This window comes from Cololabis saira, chromosome 8 (genome assembly GCF_033807715.1).
Source record: "Cololabis saira isolate AMF1-May2022 chromosome 8, fColSai1.1, whole genome shotgun sequence".
Classification (NCBI taxonomy): domain Eukaryota; kingdom Metazoa; phylum Chordata; class Actinopteri; order Beloniformes; family Belonidae; genus Cololabis; species Cololabis saira.
In genome coordinates this window covers 18,801,112-18,824,043 of record NC_084594.1, presented here as the reverse complement: position 1 = coordinate 18,824,043, position 22,932 = coordinate 18,801,112, and the positions used below count along the sequence as shown (strand labels likewise).

Sequence of the window (22,932 nt, the reverse complement as noted above, 5' to 3'; positions counted from 1 at the left end):
AGCCCTCTTATGGACCAACAGAGCAGAACTAGAGTTCTGGTGTGGGGAAGACGACGGACAACTCAGATGAGAAACCCAGATGCAGCATGACGGGACGGCTGCTTCAATTAAAAGCTCTTGGGGTTCATTTTATTTTATTTATCATCACAAATGTTCAAAATCCAAGGCAACATTTCAGATGGCCAAGTTTGGTTCATCTACTGTAATGGTTTTCAAAATATTGATTCAAAAATTACCAAATTAAAACGGTGTTGGTGGACACTGATCAGAGGGAAGTGCATCAAAAAGCCTCAAGATTAAATAGTGACGGTATCAATAAAAACAGACGCCACAGTCGTCCTCAAAGACCGGGAAAAGTACTTATGACATTGTAAATCTAATAATGGCAGATTATTTGGTTACATTAACTTTCTTTTTGGTGATGTCACCTGAGGTAAGCCAAAGCCACGGAAAGACTTATGAGACAATAATGATCATCCACCAGAACATTTCTTGGCTGAATTATGTAAACAACTCTAAATCACAGATAAAAACAGCTGCCATGCTTTCACTTCTGTTTTTATTAATTTATAGCGTTTTTTTTCCCCTTTCTTTTATAATTACTAATTGATAACATTATCCGCCAAGACAAGAAAGCCCGGGGTTTGCTCAGCTGTGGGATCACGCTGCTGGATCCAGCAAAACTGTGAATCGGTCTGGTTGAAGTAACAGCGAAGTGTCAAGACAGAGCTCTGCAGCAGCTTCAAGAAGGGTGTACAAGTACAAACATCATTCTGTCAACTCACTTGGAAAAAAGACGGATGTCCCAAAAAGCCTCATTAGGAGTAGGAATGAAACAAAGCGTTTATGTTGAGTTTGAATGACAAAGACAAGCGGACGCTTTCAGAGATTGCCTCCAGAGACTTCTTACCTCACAGACTAAACGACCAGAATCAGCTGTTAAGACGGACTGTGAACTTGGATAATCACTGCATGAAATAGGTGTGAATATCAGATTTGCAGTTTTAAGAGCTGCGAAAAAAATCCAAACCAAAGGTCTCTGCTGGAGTGTTACGGTGACTAACAAAAGGGAGGGAAGAGTTGCAGCTCTGGTGTTTTTGTGTGTAAGAGGCTCTCAGGTGCAGCTCGGAGTTGTACATCGCTGGTGTTCTGGAGGCACTGAAAGCCCAACACAGACACAAAACGGGAAGAAAAGTACTAAAACTCTGGATTTGTTTGCCAGCAGGCGTGGATGCAGATGAGGGAAAGGAAATGTCATTGATCCTTCAGTGGATGAATGAAAAATGAGGTTGAGTTGGCAATCAATTAAAATTTGCTTTAGCAGTGTGCAACCATATTCTTCACAAAAAAACTATTTAAAGTGGTTTCATCTCACAACTGTTAGACTACAGGGCATGTTTGCAACCGGCTCGGCCCTTTCTGTGTGGCGCTTCACAGCTGCACCCGACTGCAGAGCAAACAAATCACGATGCATGTTTTTTTCTTTCAGTTATCGTTGTGTACAGTAGGTCTGGGGAAATAACTCCGATTGGAATCTATTTACACCTAAAGCGTTTCAGGACTTCATAATTGCAGTTTCGTGAGTTATTACAGAATCAACAGGCCAGAGAGACTTGTGACACCAGGAGTGGAAAAGCCATGAAAACACTGACGCATCATTCAAAAAAGCCATAAGCAGCTGATCTGGACGTCATGTTCCGGGAATACAAAGCTTAACCAGGTGAGTTTTACATGGTGCAAAACTTTTTCTTTCTTTTTGGCCTGAACTCACCATCTGATGCCAATTAAGATGCTCAACCTTTCAATGACTTCAGCATCAAATGGCTTTTTGTCACTTAATATAATCTGTCATTCAGTTTATTTTAACATTCAGGACAAAACTGCTACTTAACTCTTCTTAAAACACATCTTCCACATCGTACTGTTGTGTAAAGTTTGAACTCCACCAAACCATCCATCCTGAGACACGTAAACAGAGCTGTGGGCTGAAGGACACGGCGAGACACAGAAAACTCTCCGTCGCATGAGACCAGAGGCAGAAAAATAAAGATTGGAGAGAAAAAGGATATGGAAAGATGAAAAGAAGAACGCTGTCAGCCTCTCTTACCTTGACATTTGGCTTCCTCAGCGAGAATCCTCTGTACCACCCTGAAAGAAAACACAATCAGCGGTGACTCAGGCAGACAAGCAACACGGATTCAGTGAAGAATTAAACACGGTTATGACTCAGAAGTTTGGACATCTGAAGCGCCTACGGCTTGAATATGTTACTAAAATAAAGGAGGTATTCGATGAGTGTTTTAATCTATAAAGAACAGAAACAAAAAATATAAGAACAAAAAAAGTCTGCATTCCAGGTCAAAGCCGCCACTCTGGTGTTTTTGAGCGTATGGCGCCGTGAGCCATTCAAACGTGGGTAATGTTTGTTTTTATGTCGTGCTCTTCACTTCTTATTTTAGAAGAAAGAAATGATTATGCAATCGTCCACCACTGCTGTCTCCAGTGGACATGCGGGCCTTTTGACTTTGGCGGGCTCAACAGTGAGTTGTTTTCCAGGCGGCTGCTTTGGCCACTTCTGCTCCCGCAGCCCATCTGACTGTTTCCGGTCATTAAAATACTGGTGTTGTTCTGCAGGGCTCTTATGAAGGTTGTAAGTTCACACAGACGGTGTTAAAATGCAAATGCCACCTTTTGGATGAATCAATAAAAGGACACTGACCTACTTAATAGATTAAAAAAATAAAACACACCTGTTATGAAACAGCATTCCAGTTTACTTGGAGGCAACTTTAAATTCAAATTAAAGATAAAAGTCTGAGGTACCAACCCAAACATAAGAGGGATACCCTGAAATGTTATTTAGTTTTTGTATATTTTTCATTGCCATGCAGTCCTTTCTCGGGGCTGAAATATAATCTACGGGTCATTGGGGTCATGAGTCGGTTTTCTGTGTACACACAGGGAAAACGCTCATTTATTTTCATCGGCTTCGTTTGGCCCGCTGTTTGAAAGGGGAGTGTTCAGGTCAGCCCTGATGTGTGTGTGGGTGGGTGGTTGTTGGGCTAGGGATTGGGGGTGGGGTGGGGTGGGGTGACTATTTGACAGCCTGGCTGATGCAAGCGTACACGGGATGCTATGAGCTTATGAGTGAGAAACTGACAGAAAGAGACACTGACAGACATGACGCCCCGGAGGTGAAGACATTTTAAGTCCACTGCTCTTAACCCATGTGTACGCGTGTTCATGTGTCTGTGAAAGTATGTGTGTGTGCTCTTCTATCTCTTTGTAAACCATCAAAGAAACTTAAGTGGACACACGATACATTTTCCATAATGACCGTTGAAAGCGAGTTACTGTACATCTTTGTTTTTTTTGTTGGGTCTTTTTTATGGAGCTAGAACAGTCTCATAATTCACAAATGCACACGCCGATCCACAAATGCACAGGCCAAAATTCACAAATGCAAAGAACAATTCACACGTGCGTAGGACAAGATATACAAATGTATTTTTGATGCACACACAAATATAACCTGATTTACAAACGTTTTTTTGTCTGTGAGCTGTGCTGGATTTGCGTGTGACTTTTGAGACTCCCCTGACGTGACTCGATCCACAAATACGTTTTTTTTTAACACGGAAGGAGGGGGGGACGATTTACTCGTAAACCAATCAGATTAAAGGGGCGGATACACCTGCTGTTTGAACTGCGTTCGCGTGGTTCACTTAGAAAAGTGATTCAATATTTCGAGTTGGTGGAGTAAAGATAAAATACATTTGTGTATCTTGTCCTACGCACGTGTGAATTGTTCTGTGCATTTGTGAATATGTCTGTGCATTTGTGAATCTTGTCCTGTGCAATTGCGGATCGGCGTGTGCAGTTATGAATTTTGTCCTGTGCATTTGTGACTTATGAGACTGTTCTAGCCCCATACTTTTTCCCCAAATGTTTTTTTATGTGGACCACTTTTTTTCCCCAAATCAAATCAAATATTACTTGAAAGCTTAAATCAAAGAGGGAATTTTCAGGCACTATGGTAGATTTAACCAGACTTTCTTTAATTGTTCTTAATTTCTGTTTAGGCAAAAATTTGGTTGAAGAGTTATTGTCAGAACTAAGTTTAATTTAAGGGCAGGTGGTAACACCAGTATCCATCACTGGACTTTGTTACTATCATAATGAGGATAACTTAAAAGCACAATGAATACAGGAAAGTTCTTAGTTAAGAGTTCTTGGCAGATTTATCGATGTTTGTTTATGATGGACAACGGAAACTTAGTACGTTACAGTGACTCAACAAATGTCTTTCACATTTCAGTGTTTTCACATCCAACTTCAATCCAGAAAAAAGTAGGAATTTTAACAAACTAATATCTTAAAACACTTCAAAATACTCGATTTGCTCATTTCAACTTGGAACAGACATTTAAACTTTGGTTATAAGCTGGTCGAAGCTCCACTGACACTCTGACTTTTACTTCTGACATCAAACAAAGTGCCACTCACAACCAGATTTGGCCGACAGTACAGTACAGTGCATGTCCATGTACATGTTCATGTTCATGTACATGTGTGTGTGGGGGGTGGGGGGGGGACTTTCCACATGGATACACCCTCATCAGACCCCTCAGCAGAGCAAAGAACTGTCATCAAAGTTGATTCAACTTGAAATAAAACCTTGACAGCTGAAAATTACTTGCATCCCAAGACTAAATATGTCCAGGAGAAGCACACAGACATGCAGTCAGACAGCGGGGCTTCATTTGTCGCCATCCAAGCGGAAATGAAAATGATTAAGTCTGCAGCTCTTGGAAATGTAAGGCATGGGTGACTACTGTACAAACGCCGTCATCGCCATTTATTTATGTCAAAGGATGCAAATCGGCTATTTTACCATCTTGGACTGCGTACTGCTTGAAATGCCGGTTATTTGACTTATGACAGAGTTAAAATCATCTGAATCACAAAGATACGTTATGTCATAACGTGATCAAATTCTTGTATAAGGAAGTTAAATTATAATTTTATATCACTAATGGCACTTTCCACTAGTACCTACTAGGGATGGGAATTGAGAACCGGTTCTTGTTGAGAACCAGTTCCCAGTGTTTTAATTGCTTGGAATCGTTTGCCTTTTTTGCAAACGATTCACTTATCGATTCCAGTGGGCGCGAATGACGTCAGCACGTTGCGTAACTACGCAACGTGCGCATTCGCAACCAGCAGGAAAACATGGGGACAAAGCGGCATAAACGCTCAAAGGTTTGGCTACATTTTACCAAAAAGGATGACAACAGGGTGACAATGCTTGCAATGTGGACATTTCAACAAAGGGAAGAAACTGTTAGGGCTCGGCCGGCTGGTGCTTTCGTCCGCAACCTGGTCGCGCTGGGAGCGCGGAGTCGGCGCAGCGTGTGGCAGGAAGAGCCGCACGCTCGGCCATGAGGACGAGCCGGGCGCGCTCCGGCGAACAACTGCAGCTCGTCAGCTCATCTATGGGAGAAGTTAAAGAGCAGTCACCGCTAGCTTCTCCTTTCATCAAGGCAGGGAAGAGTATGACCCAGGCCAGAATAGATGAATGTCACTGAGCAGTGACTAAGTTTGTGGTGTTGAGCATGTTGCTGGACATTCTTGTGTAATTGCCACAGAAAAAATTGTTGTATTTAGTTAATTTCTACAGAAGAATATTTATTTTATTATTATTATTATTATTATTTTATATTAAATACATATTTCATATTACAAATAATTTTGTGGGGACCCCCTGGCACACCATCGAGGAGCCCAAGGCTGGGGGCGTCTTAAGATCTCACTTGTATTTTTTTGTTCAAACATATAAAACAAAGTTGATGCTAATGGACCTGTTTGTTCTCCTTTTTTCCAAATGAGAATCGATAAGAGAATCGATAAAGAATCGAATCGTTAAACAGAATCGAAAATGGAATCAGAATCAGAAAAATCGTATAAATTCTCCTCCCTAGTACCTACTCAGCTCTATTCATCTCAACTCGGCTCGACTCAACTCGGCCTGGTTTCTTTTCCATAACAATTCAGCACCTGGAGCAGAAGTAGGAGGTTGGAGCGAAGCTGCTGTGACGTATTTGATTGTGTGATCTAAATGAAGAAGACAACAACACTAAAGATGTAGAACATGGAGGAGATGGTATATGTGCTGCTGGGTCTGTGGCTTGTGTTCGATATCAAGTTAAAAAGTGAGAGTGAAAGAAGGCTTCAAGCTGCAAGGCTTTTTATTTTTTGTTAGCTCGTCCCCGCGCTGCTGAAAATTCAGCTGGGAGCCGCGAGCAGCTATGAAGTGACAGAGCTCCTGGTAGATCTGGTCGTTCCTTATCACCTACATCCTACACCTATCTATATTCCTTTTTAGTTCTCTCCTCAGCCACCAGGTTTATGAACATCTTCACCTCAGAGTTGGACCAGAACAGACTTTTGCGCTGCCAGTGTCTGTTGAATAAAATGAACAAGAAGCCGCCGTCAGAGTCGCTCTTTCGCTGATGTCACATCCTGACTCAGACGTCTGACTCCAACCCCCCCGACCAATCGGTGGCCTGTAGTGTGATGACGTCAGATACAGCCGACTCAGCCGCTTAGAACCTCGGCAGAGTAGTGACAGAAAAAGTATCTACTCGGCACGTTAGACCCCTAGTGGGAAAGTACCAAACTGAGTTGAGTGGAGGCGAGCCGAGCCGGGCTGAGTAGGTACTAGTGGAAAAGTGCCATAAGTTGATTACCACCAAACAACAAGATAATAATCCTTTTTTAAGAGTATTAGAAAAAAAAAGAAAATTAGGGCAAGACATATCCGTCGAGATTATAGAAATGTGTCAGCAAATGCTCCGATGATCGCGTAATAACGATCATAACCGGCAAATTCAGAGGGACATTTCACACCGACTTTCATGTCATCGCCATGAAAAATGGTAAGATTAATTTTCACAGCTGTTCATCTTAATCTGATCTGAATATGAAGATGGAAGTTTAATTGGCTGGTTAATTAATAACCAATCAAGACTCATTTGCCAGCAGCATTAAGACGGCTGTGTTTACTCCCTCGCCTCTCATCTAAATGATAATCGGGCCGCGGCCGGGGCGGCACTGGCAAGGCTTGTTTGTGAAGGCTGGAGTGACGTGCATTTACATCTATAAGAAACAAAAACTTATGAAGCGAGTATTAAATAACAAGAGGGGGAAAAAAACACTTATCTGGGTTTATCCTGTAAACAGTTATTATATGAAACTGTTGCAGGACAACAAAGCAGCCAGATGTCTGCGTGGTGCATCAATTTTCCTAATTTGTCTATTTTAACGCTGCCTTTCCCCGGAAGAAAAGTAATATCCCTCCCTCCTGTAAGCAAATAAGTGGCTATTAGAATAATAATTTTGCACAGTTATCAACATAATCCACAATAATAATCGTTGTACATCATCTCCAAAGGGATGCAGTACTCAAGGGCCCGGTTTTGTCGCATTAATGCAGGTTCAGTCTGAACTCATGATAGAAACTGCGTCACACAACACATTTCCGTCAAGCAATCAACTCAGCCGAATGTGAGTCTTGAATGATGCTTCGCATCCCTGTAGAGCACAAATCAAGCTGGATGGTGAAAAAAGGGAATGGCTTGTTTATGCAGTAATAGGACCCACGAGGGCATTTCTCATTGTAATTTCTGTTGTGACAGTGATTCAATAGAGGTGCGAGCTGCAGCTGAGTCACCAGTCTCCTCGCCGCGCACGCAGCTTCCTCAGTTTATAAAACATCGTTACTGCACAGGTAGAGACTGGCTGGCGTCCAAGGAGTAAGCTGTGGTAAAACTAATTTGAAAAAGTTGGCCTACTTTGCCAGCAATATTTTTTTGAAAGATGAATTGTTCCCAGTGGATTCCCCATCTCTCTCTTTTTCATCCATTTCACATTAAAAGGGAAGTTTTGGGGAAAAAATAAAATGTAAAAACTGCATCTAAAGTGACTGCTCACTTTTTAGCCTTCGGCTAAACCTGGACCAGTCTGAGCATGTGATCTCCCCTCAGGGGTCCAACCTAGGGTTGCCACCCGTCCCGTAAAATACGGAATTGTCCTTTATTTGAGAAAAAAAATGTTGCGTCCCGTATTGAACTAATACGGGACGCGATTTGTACCGTATTTTCATTAACTTTTACACCATATTCTAGTTGAATTATTGAAATAAATTAACTTTTACACCATAGTCTAGTTGAATTATTGAAATAAGTTAACTTTTACACCATATTCTAGTTGAATTATTGAAATAAATTAACTTTTACACCATATTCTAGTTGAATTATTGAAATAAATTAACTTTTACACCATATTCTAGTTGAATTATTGAAATAAATTAACTTTTACACCATATTCTAGTTGAATTATTGAAATAAATTAACTTTTACACCATATTCTAGTTGAAATATTGAAATAAATTAACTTTTACACCATATTCTAGTTGAATTATTGAAATAAATTAACTTTTACACCATATTCTTCACCTGTAGGCTATATTATACATTTGGGCTGATGTGGACATACGTAGCATAGGAGGATATTTCAGTTGCTAGTATGGCTGGCTGTCTGTACAGTCATGCAAGTTCAATGCTATTAAAGCACTTAAAACTTGAAATCAAAGGATTTTGGTTTTTTATATAACATTTTTTATATAAAAATAAACACATTTTTATTCAGTTTAGAAGTTTGGGGGCTTTTTTCTTTTGGCCCCTGCGCTGCTGAAATCAGGGCGTCCCTTATTTCTATTTCTGAAAGGTGGCAACCCTAGTCCAACCACTTATGCTTGTCTGGCAGGAGTGTGTGGAATCCCCATGATGTAAAAGGCAAGGCAAGGCAAGGCAAATTTATTTATATAGCACAATTCAACACAAGGTAATTCAAAGAGGAAATAATAGGGGCAAAACATTTCTACGAGCCTTTACCAAAAGCGACGCTCATCTCATCACTGGTCACTTTCAGGAACCTCGTCTAGGTTTACGTTGCCACGGCATTCTCACATACGTGATGAACACGTTCTCATCCAGGCTTGTTTAAATAATTCCTTGATTCCTTTATGGTGCGTTTTATTTTGAAAGTGTCGTCCTCCTGCTATTGTTGCAGCCTCTGTGAGTAACTGTCTTCACCGCTTCCATTGCCAGTCCATTTGTGGTGTTGTGCCACACTGCCTCTTGCTTAATCATATTTTTCTCTTTTTCTTGTGATTTTTGTAGAATCTCTCAAGCTCCATATTCTTTTTTGACATTTTCATTACTATTTCCTCCTCCACACTCCACTCCTGCTGCTTGCATCTGTCTGTGTCGCAGGCTTTAAAAGCGATAAGGAAAAGTTTTTATTTATGGTGCAACTGAAGCAACTAAATGTAGGAAAAGGTGTATGTTTCGTCTTATGCGTACACACTTCTCAGGTCAGTGACATCCAGAAATAAAAGAAAAAGACGGTTTTGCTTATTTAGTTTTCTGGTTCATACGTACTGTAAATGCATGTAGCCGTTTCCTTCTTGCCATTCCTGCCATCACCTGCAACATCTCTGCTTGTCCTCTTCAGAAATGTCTTTGTGTGAGCAACACGGTGGAAAACGCTGCACAACATGCCGTGTCGCCGCTGAAATATGCTGCATCCACTTTTAGGGGTGTGTAAATCTCATGATAAAGTCTGACACTTTGAAGTGCAGTGTGGCATGAGGCCACGGGCAAACCGGAGCCCCCGGCGCCGTCTCTGAATGTCAGGCTGTCCTGTCACTCAGCGTTTGTTCCGCCCCTGCAGAGCTGAGCTCAGTTCTGTGCTGAACTCCAGGCAGCAGAGTTGATCCATCATCACCCACTCCAGGCGAAAAACTCACCTTTTCGTTCTACGTTTTAAAATCTGCTGACAACACTTCATAAAAACAGAGTCTCTAAGAGTTCGTCTTACAATTTCATATCACTTTTTGTTCAGAGCTCAGGGAAGAGGACTCAAAGATTAGTTATTTTGACGTGTTCTGGTCTGACGCAAGGTCTAGAAATAAAGTGTCTGATGCATTAAAAAGAACTAAAGCGTATTATAGTCATATTAGATAAATGAAGATCTCATTTCATCTTGCCTTCAGTACTGTCCTCTTAAAAGGAGACTTAGTTTGCCCTTCATGAAATATTTACGATCGGATTTGCTAAAAATAGATACAGTATAACAGCTCATTTCAACTAGCTTCTACAGGTGTGACCCAGCAGCAGGTTTTAGTGGGTGGAGTTATCTAGTCCATGTGACTCCACCTTTCTGCACCATACTTATTTTAGAACTAGCGTAACTGTTTTGTGCAACAAGGAGTTCAAAATGCACAATGTGAACTTGAGTGGACTAAAAAAAAGGCTTATACTTGACATTTCTACGCTGATCTGAGACTGTGATGTCACAGAACTCTGCAACTCTTAATTATTCAAGCTGCCGATAATGAAGTGACAGGATTGTACTTTATGTGACTTTTTGGGTTTTTTTTTTTCATAACCAAAAAAACATGCTTTCAAGGCCAAAAACAAGCAGTTTCCCATTATATGTGCCCCTTAAATATGTCACTGTTATTTACTGACGGAGGATCTCCACTAAAAGAGAGGTTTGCTTATTCAGAGCTGAAAAGCCTCTCCACATCAGTGACAGTTGAGCTACGATTTCTGTGCTAAAGCTGACAGCAATAACAGTTGTATTATCTTTTTCTGTGCTACTACAACCTCAGCGTACTGTAACTCTAATCCTCTCTTCTGTCGTAGCTCCGGGAAATCAGGGAAATGGGCTCCCATCTCCTGGCATCCCATTTGGGAGGAAACGTTGGAGTGACAGGTACAACTTAATAAACATTTTTAAGAAAGACTATCAAAGCATCTTCAACTAATTCTGGATAAAAAAAAGCCTTTAAGTGCCTCTGCGGTGGCTCATTTTACAGAAGCTGTGGGAGTTGTGAAACTGTCATGGGAATCCTGAACAAAAGTTGTCCCTGGATTGGCCTGATAATCTCTGTGTGTTACGGGGCGCTGTGATGCCAGCCTATTCCACACAAGTTCAGACAATGGCCCGCATCCCCCGTTATCGGGTCTGTATTTCAAAACAGGAACAAACCAGATGCCGAGTGAGAATAGTTCAACCTTCGGTACGAGTCGGGGTGGTCAGCGGGCGCATGCTGCTAGAGAAGAGAAAATGAGCAGAGGAGGAGCTCGGGGAGTTGAAGGCAAGGATAACAGATGAGGAGAAGAGTAGGGGGGAGGCCATAAGAGAGAAGTGAATCTCTGTGCAATTTTCCTGCATGCATCAACAGAACATTTTCACCTCTTTGTCTCCGTCCCCCCTCTTCCTCATGGGCATCTTGCCCCTGGGATAAAGAAATGCTCAATCAGCCGCTGGCACAGCACTAGATTGGTGGTATCATCCTACCCAGCTGTGGCTAATGGAGCACATTCTCACTCATTATCTGCAAGACAACATTTCCTGGCCTCACACACACACACACACACACACACACACACACACACACACACACACACACACACACACACACACACACACACACACACACACACACACACACACACACACTCTCGTCTGAGTTGCAAATTTCTGAGTCAAACTCGGAATAACGGGAATAACATTGGCTGATAACTCTGGCTCTCATCCCAGCTTTTGCAGGTTCTGTTCCAGGCAATTTTCACCCATTATTGCACAGAACTATTAATGCCGCAATGACTATTACTCTTTTTTTTTTCAACATGGTTCTGTTTTACATATTCATCAACAGCTGAAGCAGCGCCAATCTGGAAGTTTTTCTATTAGGTGCCCTTATTTGGAGTCCATCCTCTTCATACCCAAAAGGCGTGTGGAAAAATGATAACATTAGCTAACATTTGGAGAAAGAAAACCTAATTTGAGTTTGAAAACATGTGCAACTGCATACATTTTGAGATTTAGGCTCAAGCATTGTATTTACAAGCATTTAACTTCATAACTGTTTGAGGAAAAAATAACCAGCCTACAATGTTTGGACCTGAAATAGTGTAAATCAGGTAAACAACTATGAAATACAAGTGAAATGCACAGTTGTTAATGCTTTGGAATAGGGATGCCCCGATACCGATACTGGTATCGGTATCGGGGCCGATACTGCCCTCATATACTCGTACTCGCAAAAATTCTCCGATACCGGGCACCGATACTTGTACAGTAGTTACTGGTTAGCGCCGCTAGGGGGAGACGTTGAGCCGCCCCGCGGCTCCCCGGGCCTGGCAGCCTGGCTGAGCAGCAGCTCTGTGGCTGTAGCCAGCTGTTCATGTTTCAGTAAATTCTATCTTCCTTAATTATACAAACTGGACAAACCTTACTCACAGGGAACTTTATTAAACACTCCACGTAACTCACAGTACGACATAAACAATCCCATTGTTACGTTCCGGTTAGCCGCGTTAGCCGCGTTAGCCGCGCCGACAGCCCTCAGTCTGTCTTGCTTCTGTCGTCGTCCCTTATTTTGAAATATGTCCACACTGCTGACGTCCTGCTTACATTAATTGTCACTATCTTGCCTGAAACGGCACTCTAACCGGACTGTAATAATGGGATTGTTTATGTTCTTCTTCTTCTTCTCTGTTTTATTGGCAGATCACAACCAACTTTAAGGAGCATACCGCCACCTACTGTACAAGAGTGTGTAACATCATTTCGTTTAGCCTGTTTTTTAAATTCTATTTGATTGTTTATGTTGTTTCCAGAGGTGGGTAGAGTAGCCAAAAATTGTACTCGAGTAAAAGTACTGTTCCTTCAGAATAATATGACTCAAGTAGAAGTAAAAAGTATTTATCCAAATAATTACTTGAGTAAAAGTAAAAAAGTACTTGGTGAAAAAACTACTCAAGTACTGAGTAACTGTTGAGTAACGTCTGAAGTACAAAATAATCATCTTCAGGCAAATTAAATCAATAAAATAAATAAAAAATAAAGAATAGCTAAATTAAATTAAATTAATCTTAAAGTAAATTCGAGTACTTTAATAAATAATAAAATAATAACAGAATAAAAAATAAATTAGGCACAAGTAGCACAAAATTTCAAGCCTTTGTACTTTTCTTTTTTAACCAAGCAGAACTAGAACAAGCCCATGAACTCATAGAAACTGTGTGTGTTTGAGTCTGTGTAAATGTGACAAAACATGCAAAAACAAACATTTTTCCCAAAGAATCACTCAGTGATGTCATGAGATTGACGCGTACGTGGATAAAAGGGCAAAAGGCAAATAAAACCTGTCTTCCAATTCATTGCATTTTTCATTGCATTTTTAGCCTAGTTATTTTTGTGGTAGAAGTAACGGATCGGTACTCGGTATCGGCGAGTACACAAATTAAAATACTCGTACTCATACTCGGTGTGAAAAAAATGGTATCGGGACATCCCTACTTTGGAACATTCTAATGCTTGGATTTGATCTATTATATAATTACCATCAGATAGTATGTGATACCGTCTGATTGATGGCATATTATGTTATGTGATAATGCCATCTTTATCCTTTAGGAAGAATCATAAAGCAGTTGTTGCAACAATTTTATAAATATCGGTGTGTGTTCTGATTTACACGTATAGACATTAACATAAAAATGTATTGGATGTAGTTTGTTTTCTCTTCATGGCACTTTAAATATAAATGTTGACTAGTCATGGCGTTATTAAACATGCTCACTTTACATTTTGTACTCGTGTTAATATGATCAGAACAGTTAAACTAGAAAGGATCATTATTATTATGAGAACTGAAAGATAATTCTTGTAGCAAAGCAGGAAATAACTATGCGAACTGTGGAATGCTTTTGTTCTTTTTCTTATTTATAACAGGATTACGAGGAGATTTATGGGTGCAGTGAATGAGTTGTTCCAAGAGACGAGGATACAGAGGTTAGGGTTGGATGGAGACGGGTGATTCACTGTGGTATAAGATGGAGACAGTCTGATTGACAATATGAATGTTTTCCTAACCCTAACCCAGAAATAATTCCAACATTACTTTTATTATTCCATCATGTTTGTCTTAGCATACCTTCAAGTGTGAAGTTTTGTCTTTTGCCCCAGATTGTATTTGTAGTGTTTACTGGTGTTAAAATAAGAGAATACTTTTACAGCAACAAACTGTCAACTCCATACTGTCGCATCAGGTGCAAGTTTTACCTTCACATTTTTCCAGAATCTGCACCGTCTCTCCCACCTCCAGAGCCAAACCCTGCGCCACCGAGCCTCGGAAGTTGCAGATGACTGTGGAAAAAAAGGAAACAGAAAAAGGGAAAAGATGAAGACGAGGATGTTAATATTGCTACCACTGCACCTACATCTGAGGTACAGAACTTGGGGAGAAGAAAAAAAAAACCCCTACATGATGAAAAATCAATTTCTACATTTTTTGACAGGAACAGCTAATTTTCATGGTTGACTGATTCACCCAACAGTTTTTTTTCCTCTCAAAATTTCCATTGCAAAATCCTTTTAAGCATAGCTCATGAATATAAAAATCTCTGCCTTCATCTCACTTCATCCATCCCACTGTCATTCTGAAAGTCCCATGAAATCAGTGTGACATCAGCAACAGAGCCCGGCTGCACACATCCAAAGACAGCTCTGCACCAGGCATTGTTGATGTCAATATTCCTCATGACTGCACCAGTCGCTCAAAAACAACAGACGTCACAGCTTATTCCAGTGTTCCAGTCACTGTAAGTGACCCTCTGTAAGGATGAAATATTACATTCTGAAATGTCCCCACAGGCAAGTTGAATTTCTTGAGCCATTCAACACTACAATAATACTTTTGCCTGCCCCTGTGGCTTTTCTTCCCCTTAAACATCTCTACATGCTTTTGACTCATAGTACTAAGGCTGATATATAAAACTGGTGCCACATTTGCAAGATGTTGGTCTTTACCACATAACTGCTGTTCTGAAATCGCTGTTACGGCACGTCAGTGTTAGGATAATGATTTTGTTAGGTTTAACTCAGATTGTATTAGAAGAACTGGACATCCCGCTGTGATTGTTTCTGAACCACATTACGAGTAGGCCGAGCAAACAGGCCTGAAAAACCAACTGGAATACGCCCACCTATGTTAATCACAGTTACCCATTTTAGCTTGACCTTTGCCCTAATTTTATATAATGGTATTGATTTATATAATTTTACCTGATGTGGTACAAAAGATACATTTAAAAAGTCATCCCTGTACAGTTGTCAAGTAATGGAGACAAAAAATGTTTTTGCAACCAGGCTGTAAATTGTTTGTTTATGCTGTAAAGTCGGACAATTTAACATAGGGCTCAATGGAGACCCAAGTGGTCAGTACAAGAACTGCAGCTTGTCTAAATACAGCATTTACTTCATACTGGAAGTGTAATGTTGAAATAAAAAGCAAACAATGTTTTTGCTGAAGATCATTGTTTTGGGTAAAAACCTGCCATCCAAGGTCTGGGCACCTTTGCCAAAGGATTCCATTAATCAACATGTAACTCAAATTGGCAATTTATCACAATTACTACCATAATTAATACAGCCACGAGAGGAGTTTGTCACTTGGACACAAGCATATGCATGTTTGAGAAGTTTGCAGAAATGTACTGTTGCAGAATATGTAAAAGAGCAGAGATTCTGTGATCAGCAACATTGCTTTACACAACTAACCAACTACTGAAACACACGAGGAGCCCACTGTAGACTCTCTGCTCCAGTGTTTGGTGGTGACTCAGGAGAGTGCATGAGTGAGCCAGGGCCAGAAATGCAGTCTGTGAATGTTGCACAAGCAACAAGCAAAGACTCTTACTCAGTTTATTTGCTTCAGTCTTTTTTGACAGACTGTGAGCGTCTTTGTGTCTGAAGACCGTGCATCTCAAGTTTATTTCAGCCATCAACTCCGAAGACAACGGCAGTTTTATGACCAGCATGAGGTCATGGTCCTCAAGCCTTCATCACTGCCACTCTGTCTGTATTTCTCTGTATTTTGGCTGCTTCAACCGTTTCCCTAGAAGTATGCAAATCCTGGCAAAACAAGTCCTTTTACTATTTTGTGTGTACAATTGTTGACTTTATCCCAAACACCACGTGACACAATGTCCTAGTATCTACTACATATACATTTATGGATGCTTTACGAACTCCATGATCAAATGCTGCACATTCAAACCACGAATTTCTTGTGACGGTGTTGAACACCATGCCCATGTGCTATCACTTTTAATAAATAGTTGGGTTTTTGTTTATTTCACATTTTATGATCAGTTGACATTTTGCCAGAATAAAATATTTAAAATGGAATAGTCGTAAATGTGGGCAATTAAATCTCAATTGAGCGCAAAGTCTTAGCCTTTTCGAAAACCTAACCAAGATCTTCTTAAATCTTTAAAGCCTGATATATTAATTATTACACTAAAGCCGGGCATACACTGTGCGATTATCGGCTCGTTTTGAGCCGATTTTCCAGTCGTGCGACTTTTTTTTGATCGGGCCCGATTTTGACCCAATCGTTGGTCGTGCCTCGTGCAGTGTACGTGGGGTAACAACGAGAGATTAACACCTCACGACGAGCTCCCGATCACAAATCGTGAGGTCGCAAGAAAATCAAGCATGTTTGAAATCCTGGTCGCTCCTCGTGAAGGAATCGCACAGTTGAAGCAGCTGCGACCCGATTTGCCTCATCCTTTCACAGAGAGCATGCGCAGTCTCTGATGTCACGTCAAAAACTATTATTTGTAGTTTAAGTGTTGCAAATTCACATTACAAATCATGTTTTAATAGCAAAAAAAGGCAGCATTTCCACGTACGGTGCAGGTCGCTGTGTACCCTGCTCCGTAGGCTCTGCGTTGGTGTAACGCGGAACCATAAATCAGCCTTTAGTGTGTGCGCCGTCTGCTGAACTCTTTTTTCTCTTCTCATTTTGCTGGGACGTCGGGTCCCTCCGACGAGACACAACTTTTGCGGTATGCGTTCTTTGTTGTGTCAAAAAATGATGCGCAGTGCACACACCCAATCAGAAACGGTACAGATATTTTGGGATTTTTTTAATATATATATAAAATTATTTAAAAAAATAAAGGATCCCATAACCTTTGATCGGGTGGGCAGGACGCACGTTTGGGTTGGAACAGCCTACCCCTGCCCCAAAACCGGCCTCAAGTTCCAGTACACAGAAGTCAGACGGGAGGATTATGAACGTATAGTGTGAGCAGACGGGTCGCATCCGAGCATCGGGTCGTACAGTGTGAGACCATAAATCGTGGGCTCTGAACTTTTGAACTCCGCGATTTAGTCGTGCAGTGTGAGATGGGGCAGTCTCATACGATTTAAAATATCGCACAGTGTATGCCCGGCTTAAAGTATTATATATTGTATTCAAAAAACACCCCCATTTTTGTCTTTTAATAGTTTCTAAATAATGTTTTGTGCATCATTATGAATACATAAGATCATTGTATTCATATATTTCTGTAGAAAGCATGTTTTTACTGTTATGTGAGTGGTGCAGTGGTCTCAGATATTCATGTATATATGATACATTTAGCATTACAGGGTTAGGGATCATTCCCCCCGACGGACCCGGTACTGGGGAAAAAGTTACTCAGGGTATTTTCTTTCAACGGTTTCTCAAACAAGAAGCACTAAAGCCAATATGTCCAAACTCCAAGTACGTTTTGTCAACAAAGAATTTGATTTATAACAACTTAAAAATACATTTGCAACAATGATGGCGCCCCCAACAGGAGCAACACCCGAAACAGAACGCAACAGAACGCAAGATCGATTTTCTCCACCCCAACGTATAGTGGGTATCATATGAAACTATAAAAGCTACACTTTCAGATGATACCGAACATAATCTTTTCTGGGCCGACCACTTCATGCCAATCTCAAAACAAACCGAAAGGCAAAACTCACATTTCACAACCGGCACATCAGATTGCGTGTTCATCACACACTACGTCAGCAAATCCCGTTTCGTTGTCATTTTCAGTCTATCCACACCATCTTTGACCAGAATTCAGGATTTAATCCTTCATAGTAGTGAAACTGCTTCATCTGCCATCATTTCGCGGCCAATTTGTTGACTCCTCATGGCTTTTGGGAATTTACATAAAGTTTGTTGACATTCTACATGTCGCGAGCTTTCAAACGAGATATTACACCAGAACAAGACTTCGGCCGTTTCCGAATTCGCATACTGTACTACAAGTATACACTGATTTGGCCAAAATGTAGTAAGTAGTATGCTGTATGTGAACAGAAGGAAATCTGCAGTGTGCGAAAAATACCCGGATGTTTTACTGATTTGGAAAAAAATCTGCAGCATGCATCAGACCAGTCTAGCTCGCTTACTATATCCCAGAATGCAATGCGGCCTCGGCCGGGCAGTGCTTTTTTCTTTTTTTTCTCAAAGCTTTATTGAGAAAACAGCTGCAATCGGACAGTGATGTGATGTGAAGGCAGAAAGGACTAATTGCACCGTGGAGAGGGATAAGGAGGAATATAAATGTAAGTAACTTTAATATATAACCTTTTTAATTCAATTTAGTGTAAGGACAACGATTAAAAATTGTGGGTTTTTAATAGTATGTTAGGTTTTTGTTAGTTATCTTAGCGTGCTTGCTACGTAAATAAAAGTGAACTAAGTGTTATGACAACGTTATATATCAGTAATTCGTTGTATTTTCATGAAATAACTACTTTTCATTGCTGTGTTTTGACAGGGAATTTGTCCGGGAGGTCTTTTGATCCCCGGAACATCGGATCAAATTTCTTAACAGGCGTTATTTGGATAAACTGAGCCCAGGGTGGGGATCTTAACGGTTACTTTTACACCTGAAAAGATGTTAAAACGTAATAAAGTGGCATATTAACAGCGCTACAGCTGGAATTACAACAGCTTCTAGTCTGCTTTTAAATCTCATCTTTCGCTGACGTTTTGGTGCGAAATGCATTCTGGGATACACTGTAGCACACTGCTGTGTGAACGGTCTGCTGGAGCAGCGTACTGAATCGTTCATTTAGTAGGCAGTATTCAGTGCATACTTTGCAGTATGTAGCATGTAGTGCGGTAGTGTCCAAATTCGGAAACGACCTTCATCTATCAGGTCTCTGGAGCGCGGCAGCCATCTTATGGCTCCATGACTCACAGTTGGCCAGCGCATAGAGCGACACCCATAGACAAACAGACACGTCATCGACCGCTGCTGCCTATTATATATATATATAAAATGGAGCATATAAACATCTCCATATATATAAATTTATATACATATATAAATATATATAGATGGCACACTATGGCATGCCATTCAGGAAATTAATCTTTGAATATATGGAATGAAACAACAAGATTAATTGAAAGAAAGATTAATTTCCTGAACGGCAAACCATAACACACATAAACACACCTCTCCAGTCTCCTGTCTTGTTTATTTATCTTTACTCCACCAACTCAAAATATTGAATCACTTTTCTAAGCAAACGACGCGAACGCAGTTCAAACATCTGATTTGTAAATCAGGTAATATTTGTGTGTGCATCAAAAATACATTTGTGTATCTTCAATTCACACGTCCTACGCACGTGTGAATTGTTCAGTGCATTTGTGAATTTTGTCCTGTGCATTTGTGAATCGGTCTGTGCATTTGTGGATCTGCGTGTGCATTTGTGGATCTGCGTGTGCATTTGTGAATTATGAGACTGTTGTAGCTCCATACGCGGCAGCCATCTTGGCTCAGTGACGCACAGTTGCACAGCGCATAGAGCGAGACTCACCGAGAGACTAGCGCAGTGATTTTTGGATTGAGATTTTACATTTACGAAATAATGTATCATCAAATCATCAAAGTATTTTATAGCCATATTCCCTTCAAAAAGGGTAAAAAACACATTTGGCACATTTTGGCACAGTATAGGTATCCAAGTGTCTAAATAGAGTCCGCCTGATACTATCCACACTAAAACTTTTAAAAATCTATGTGCTTTAAGCTATTCTCATGTTACTTGGTACAGTTGTATTCAAGGAGTTGCTGAATCCAGGCAGTGGTGTCTTTATAATTATATGCATTGCTATCATGGTGTTTTCCACTGTGCAAACTAAATAAAATTAGATGAGGATAAAAATGTCATCTTTTTTAGATTAAGGTTAAAGCTACCCAAACAGCGAGACTGCCCATGGATGCGCCCTCATCTTTCAGGAAACATTAAATCACGTTGGAAGTGTAGACAAAAAATAACTGAATAATAAAATACTAAACTACCAAAATGTGTGCAAAATAACAGTCCCGCACCGAAATCCCAACCAAAGTCCCCTGAAGGGGGACGATGTTGCTTTCAAACAACTTTTTGACTTTTGTCACCGGCACATATTTTCAAATATTCATTTATATAAAATCATTTCAGCAAACACTCCCAACGCATCATCTCGGGCGTTGTCAGAAATGGAGCTAGTCTGTTTAGCCTGGAGTTGCTGTTGTTGCTCACTGCGTCGAGCAGAGGACACACTCCAGGCCTCTGGAGCGTTTGCATCTGTCCCTGTCAGACTTCGTCCCTGCGTCGCTGTCACTTTCCGTCTCCGTATCATCAATGCCACTCAGCTCGATGCTGTCACCGCCTGTCTCTGCACCACTGCCGTCGCTCTCTCCATCTCCATTATTAAAACCTCGCAGTGTTTTGAATTCTGTCATAGACAGGCAAAGGCCCTTCTCCATACCCATCTGTCTCTCATTTGTTCATTGTGATTTTTTTTCATCACTGTCACTCCGTCATTGTCACCGGCCTCGTCAGCTTGTCAACTGTCAGACGCCCTGCCGTGGTCTCGCTCTGCCACGCTCTCCTTCTCTGTGATTGGGATAAATGTAAAGAAGGGAATGAATTCTGCCATGATCAGATTACGAGTGGATCCAACTAAAGACCTTGTGCCCCAGAAGGAGACGGGAATTCACTGATACATATGAGACACTTGGGAAAATAAACAAAGCTACTTTTGTAGTTGACGTCTTCTGAGATTCAAAAGCAGATTTACAGAGATTTAAATGAACAATATAACAAATAAACAGGTGTTTGTCAATAACTGTGCAGAGAAAATTATCCAATTTCACTTGTTTGGTAAATATATATATTTAGTCACTGGGAATACTTTGCCATTGTGGAGTGGATGTGCCTTAAGTTTAGTGAGTAGCAGAGTAATGAAACTTTATTCAATTTGATTTAAGACTCTTACAACCGTTTTACATAGTGGATGAACTGTATTGGGGGGATGTTTTTTTTCTTTATTCCAACAAATTTCTCCTGAACAAGCTTGTTAAAAAAAACGGCGCTAGAAAATTAGAGAAATGTTTAAAAAGACACACTGATGACACTATATGGCAGAAATTCAAGTATCAGACTAAAGATTTTGTAAAAATTGCGGCTCCTGCTGGGTCACTGTTTATAAACCTTGAACCAGATTCCTTTGTTAATGAAAGAAAACCAACTCCTCTATTGGTTACTGACACTTGTTCTAAGATTTTCCCAGTACTTTTCAGTCTGCCATAACGGCAAGAGGTGGAAAATACTACCACATAATTCTTTTCAGGAAAATTAAAAGTGTTTCAAGTATGAAATAGGTGCAAAAAAATATTTTATAGAAAGAGAAAGTAAGAAAAAAGAAGATAAAACAAAGATGGTTTCCTTGACTGTACTCATTTAAATTGTTTTACCATTAATGAAACGTGTTTGAAAAGAAAAAAAAAACAACATCTTTTTTTCTGTTCTCAAGGTCTCTGTTCTCCAGGGGAAAAAAGAGGAGTCCCAGAAGAAACGTTAAGAAGAATAAACACTAAGGGATTATCGTTACTTCATCCAGCTGGTATTGGCATTTAGTTTATCCAGCAGATTGGGTCAATAGTCTGACAAATGACTCGCATCATACCACTTAGCTTGTGACCATTATTTGTAAAAGTGTGTGTTTGGGAAACATGAATTTGCGATGGCGCCCAAAGCAATGTGCCTGTGGGAATCGCCAGGAATTATCGTTCAGTTTGGAGACCATCTTCAAAATATTTGTTTCATATTCATATTTGTTTCTGCTGTTAATTTTTATCTGCATGTATATTATTGTCTAGTCACATGTCTCGTGTTGAGTCCGTCTGTCTGTGTGAGACTCCGGCATCGGACGCCCAGATCCCTGCAGGGGGCTCAGCTAAAAGAGCGCTTTTCCAAATGGATGATCAGTGGCATCATCCCAAGCCCATCCGTGTGTCAAAATGTCCTTGAGTGAAACACTGAAACTCATCACTGAAAAGTGATATTTATTAGGGCCCGAGCACTGAAAGTGCGAGGACCCTATTGTATCTGTGATGTTTATTATTATTATTATTATTATTATTATTCTCGCCGTAAATAAATTGCCTTTTTGGAGGCCTTAAAATGCTCGAAAACTCACCAAATTTTGCACACGCTTCCAGAGTCGCGTAAAATTACGTATTTTATGGGCGACAGGCATGGGTCCACAAGAATGGGCTCTATAGCGCCACCTATTTTATGTTTTTTGACGAGCCCCACAATATGGTTTGACTTACAGCAATGACCTTTATGTGAGTATTATATTAGACAAGGAGCTACAAAAAAGTCTTTTGGACCCATGGTCTAAGTTACACAGGAAGTCCGGCATTTTGAACAGAAAATGTCATTTTTCATGAATTCTGATCATTTCTAGGCCTCGTACTTTAACGAACTCCTCCTAGAGATTTTATCGAATTGGCTCACAACTTGGTTTGTACAATCTAGACACATGGCCGACGCTAAATTGCGAAGCTTTTAAGTTTCTGCCAGAGGGCGTGACTGTAGTGATCCGGCGAAGTTTGAGGTCATTTTTAAGCTTCGCCATCAAACATCAATTGGCTGTAATTCAGCAAT

General features: G+C 40.5%; 1 protein-coding gene across 9 annotated transcripts in view; it reads right to left on the bottom strand.

Annotated features, from left to right (window-relative positions):
- Positions 1–22,932, bottom strand: part of LOC133448459 (dedicator of cytokinesis protein 3-like) — a 246,147-nt gene that overhangs the window by 127,810 nt on the left and 95,405 nt on the right. For all 9 annotated transcript variants that reach the window (XM_061727004.1, XM_061727008.1, XM_061727005.1 and 6 more), the window contains exons 2-3: positions 14,203–14,286; positions 2,108–2,148 (exon numbers count right to left, since the gene is read on the bottom strand). In XM_061727004.1, coding sequence (XP_061582988.1) covers positions 2,108–2,148; positions 14,203–14,286 — 125 coding nt within the window. The remainder of the gene's footprint in view (positions 1–2,107; positions 2,149–14,202; positions 14,287–22,932) is intronic.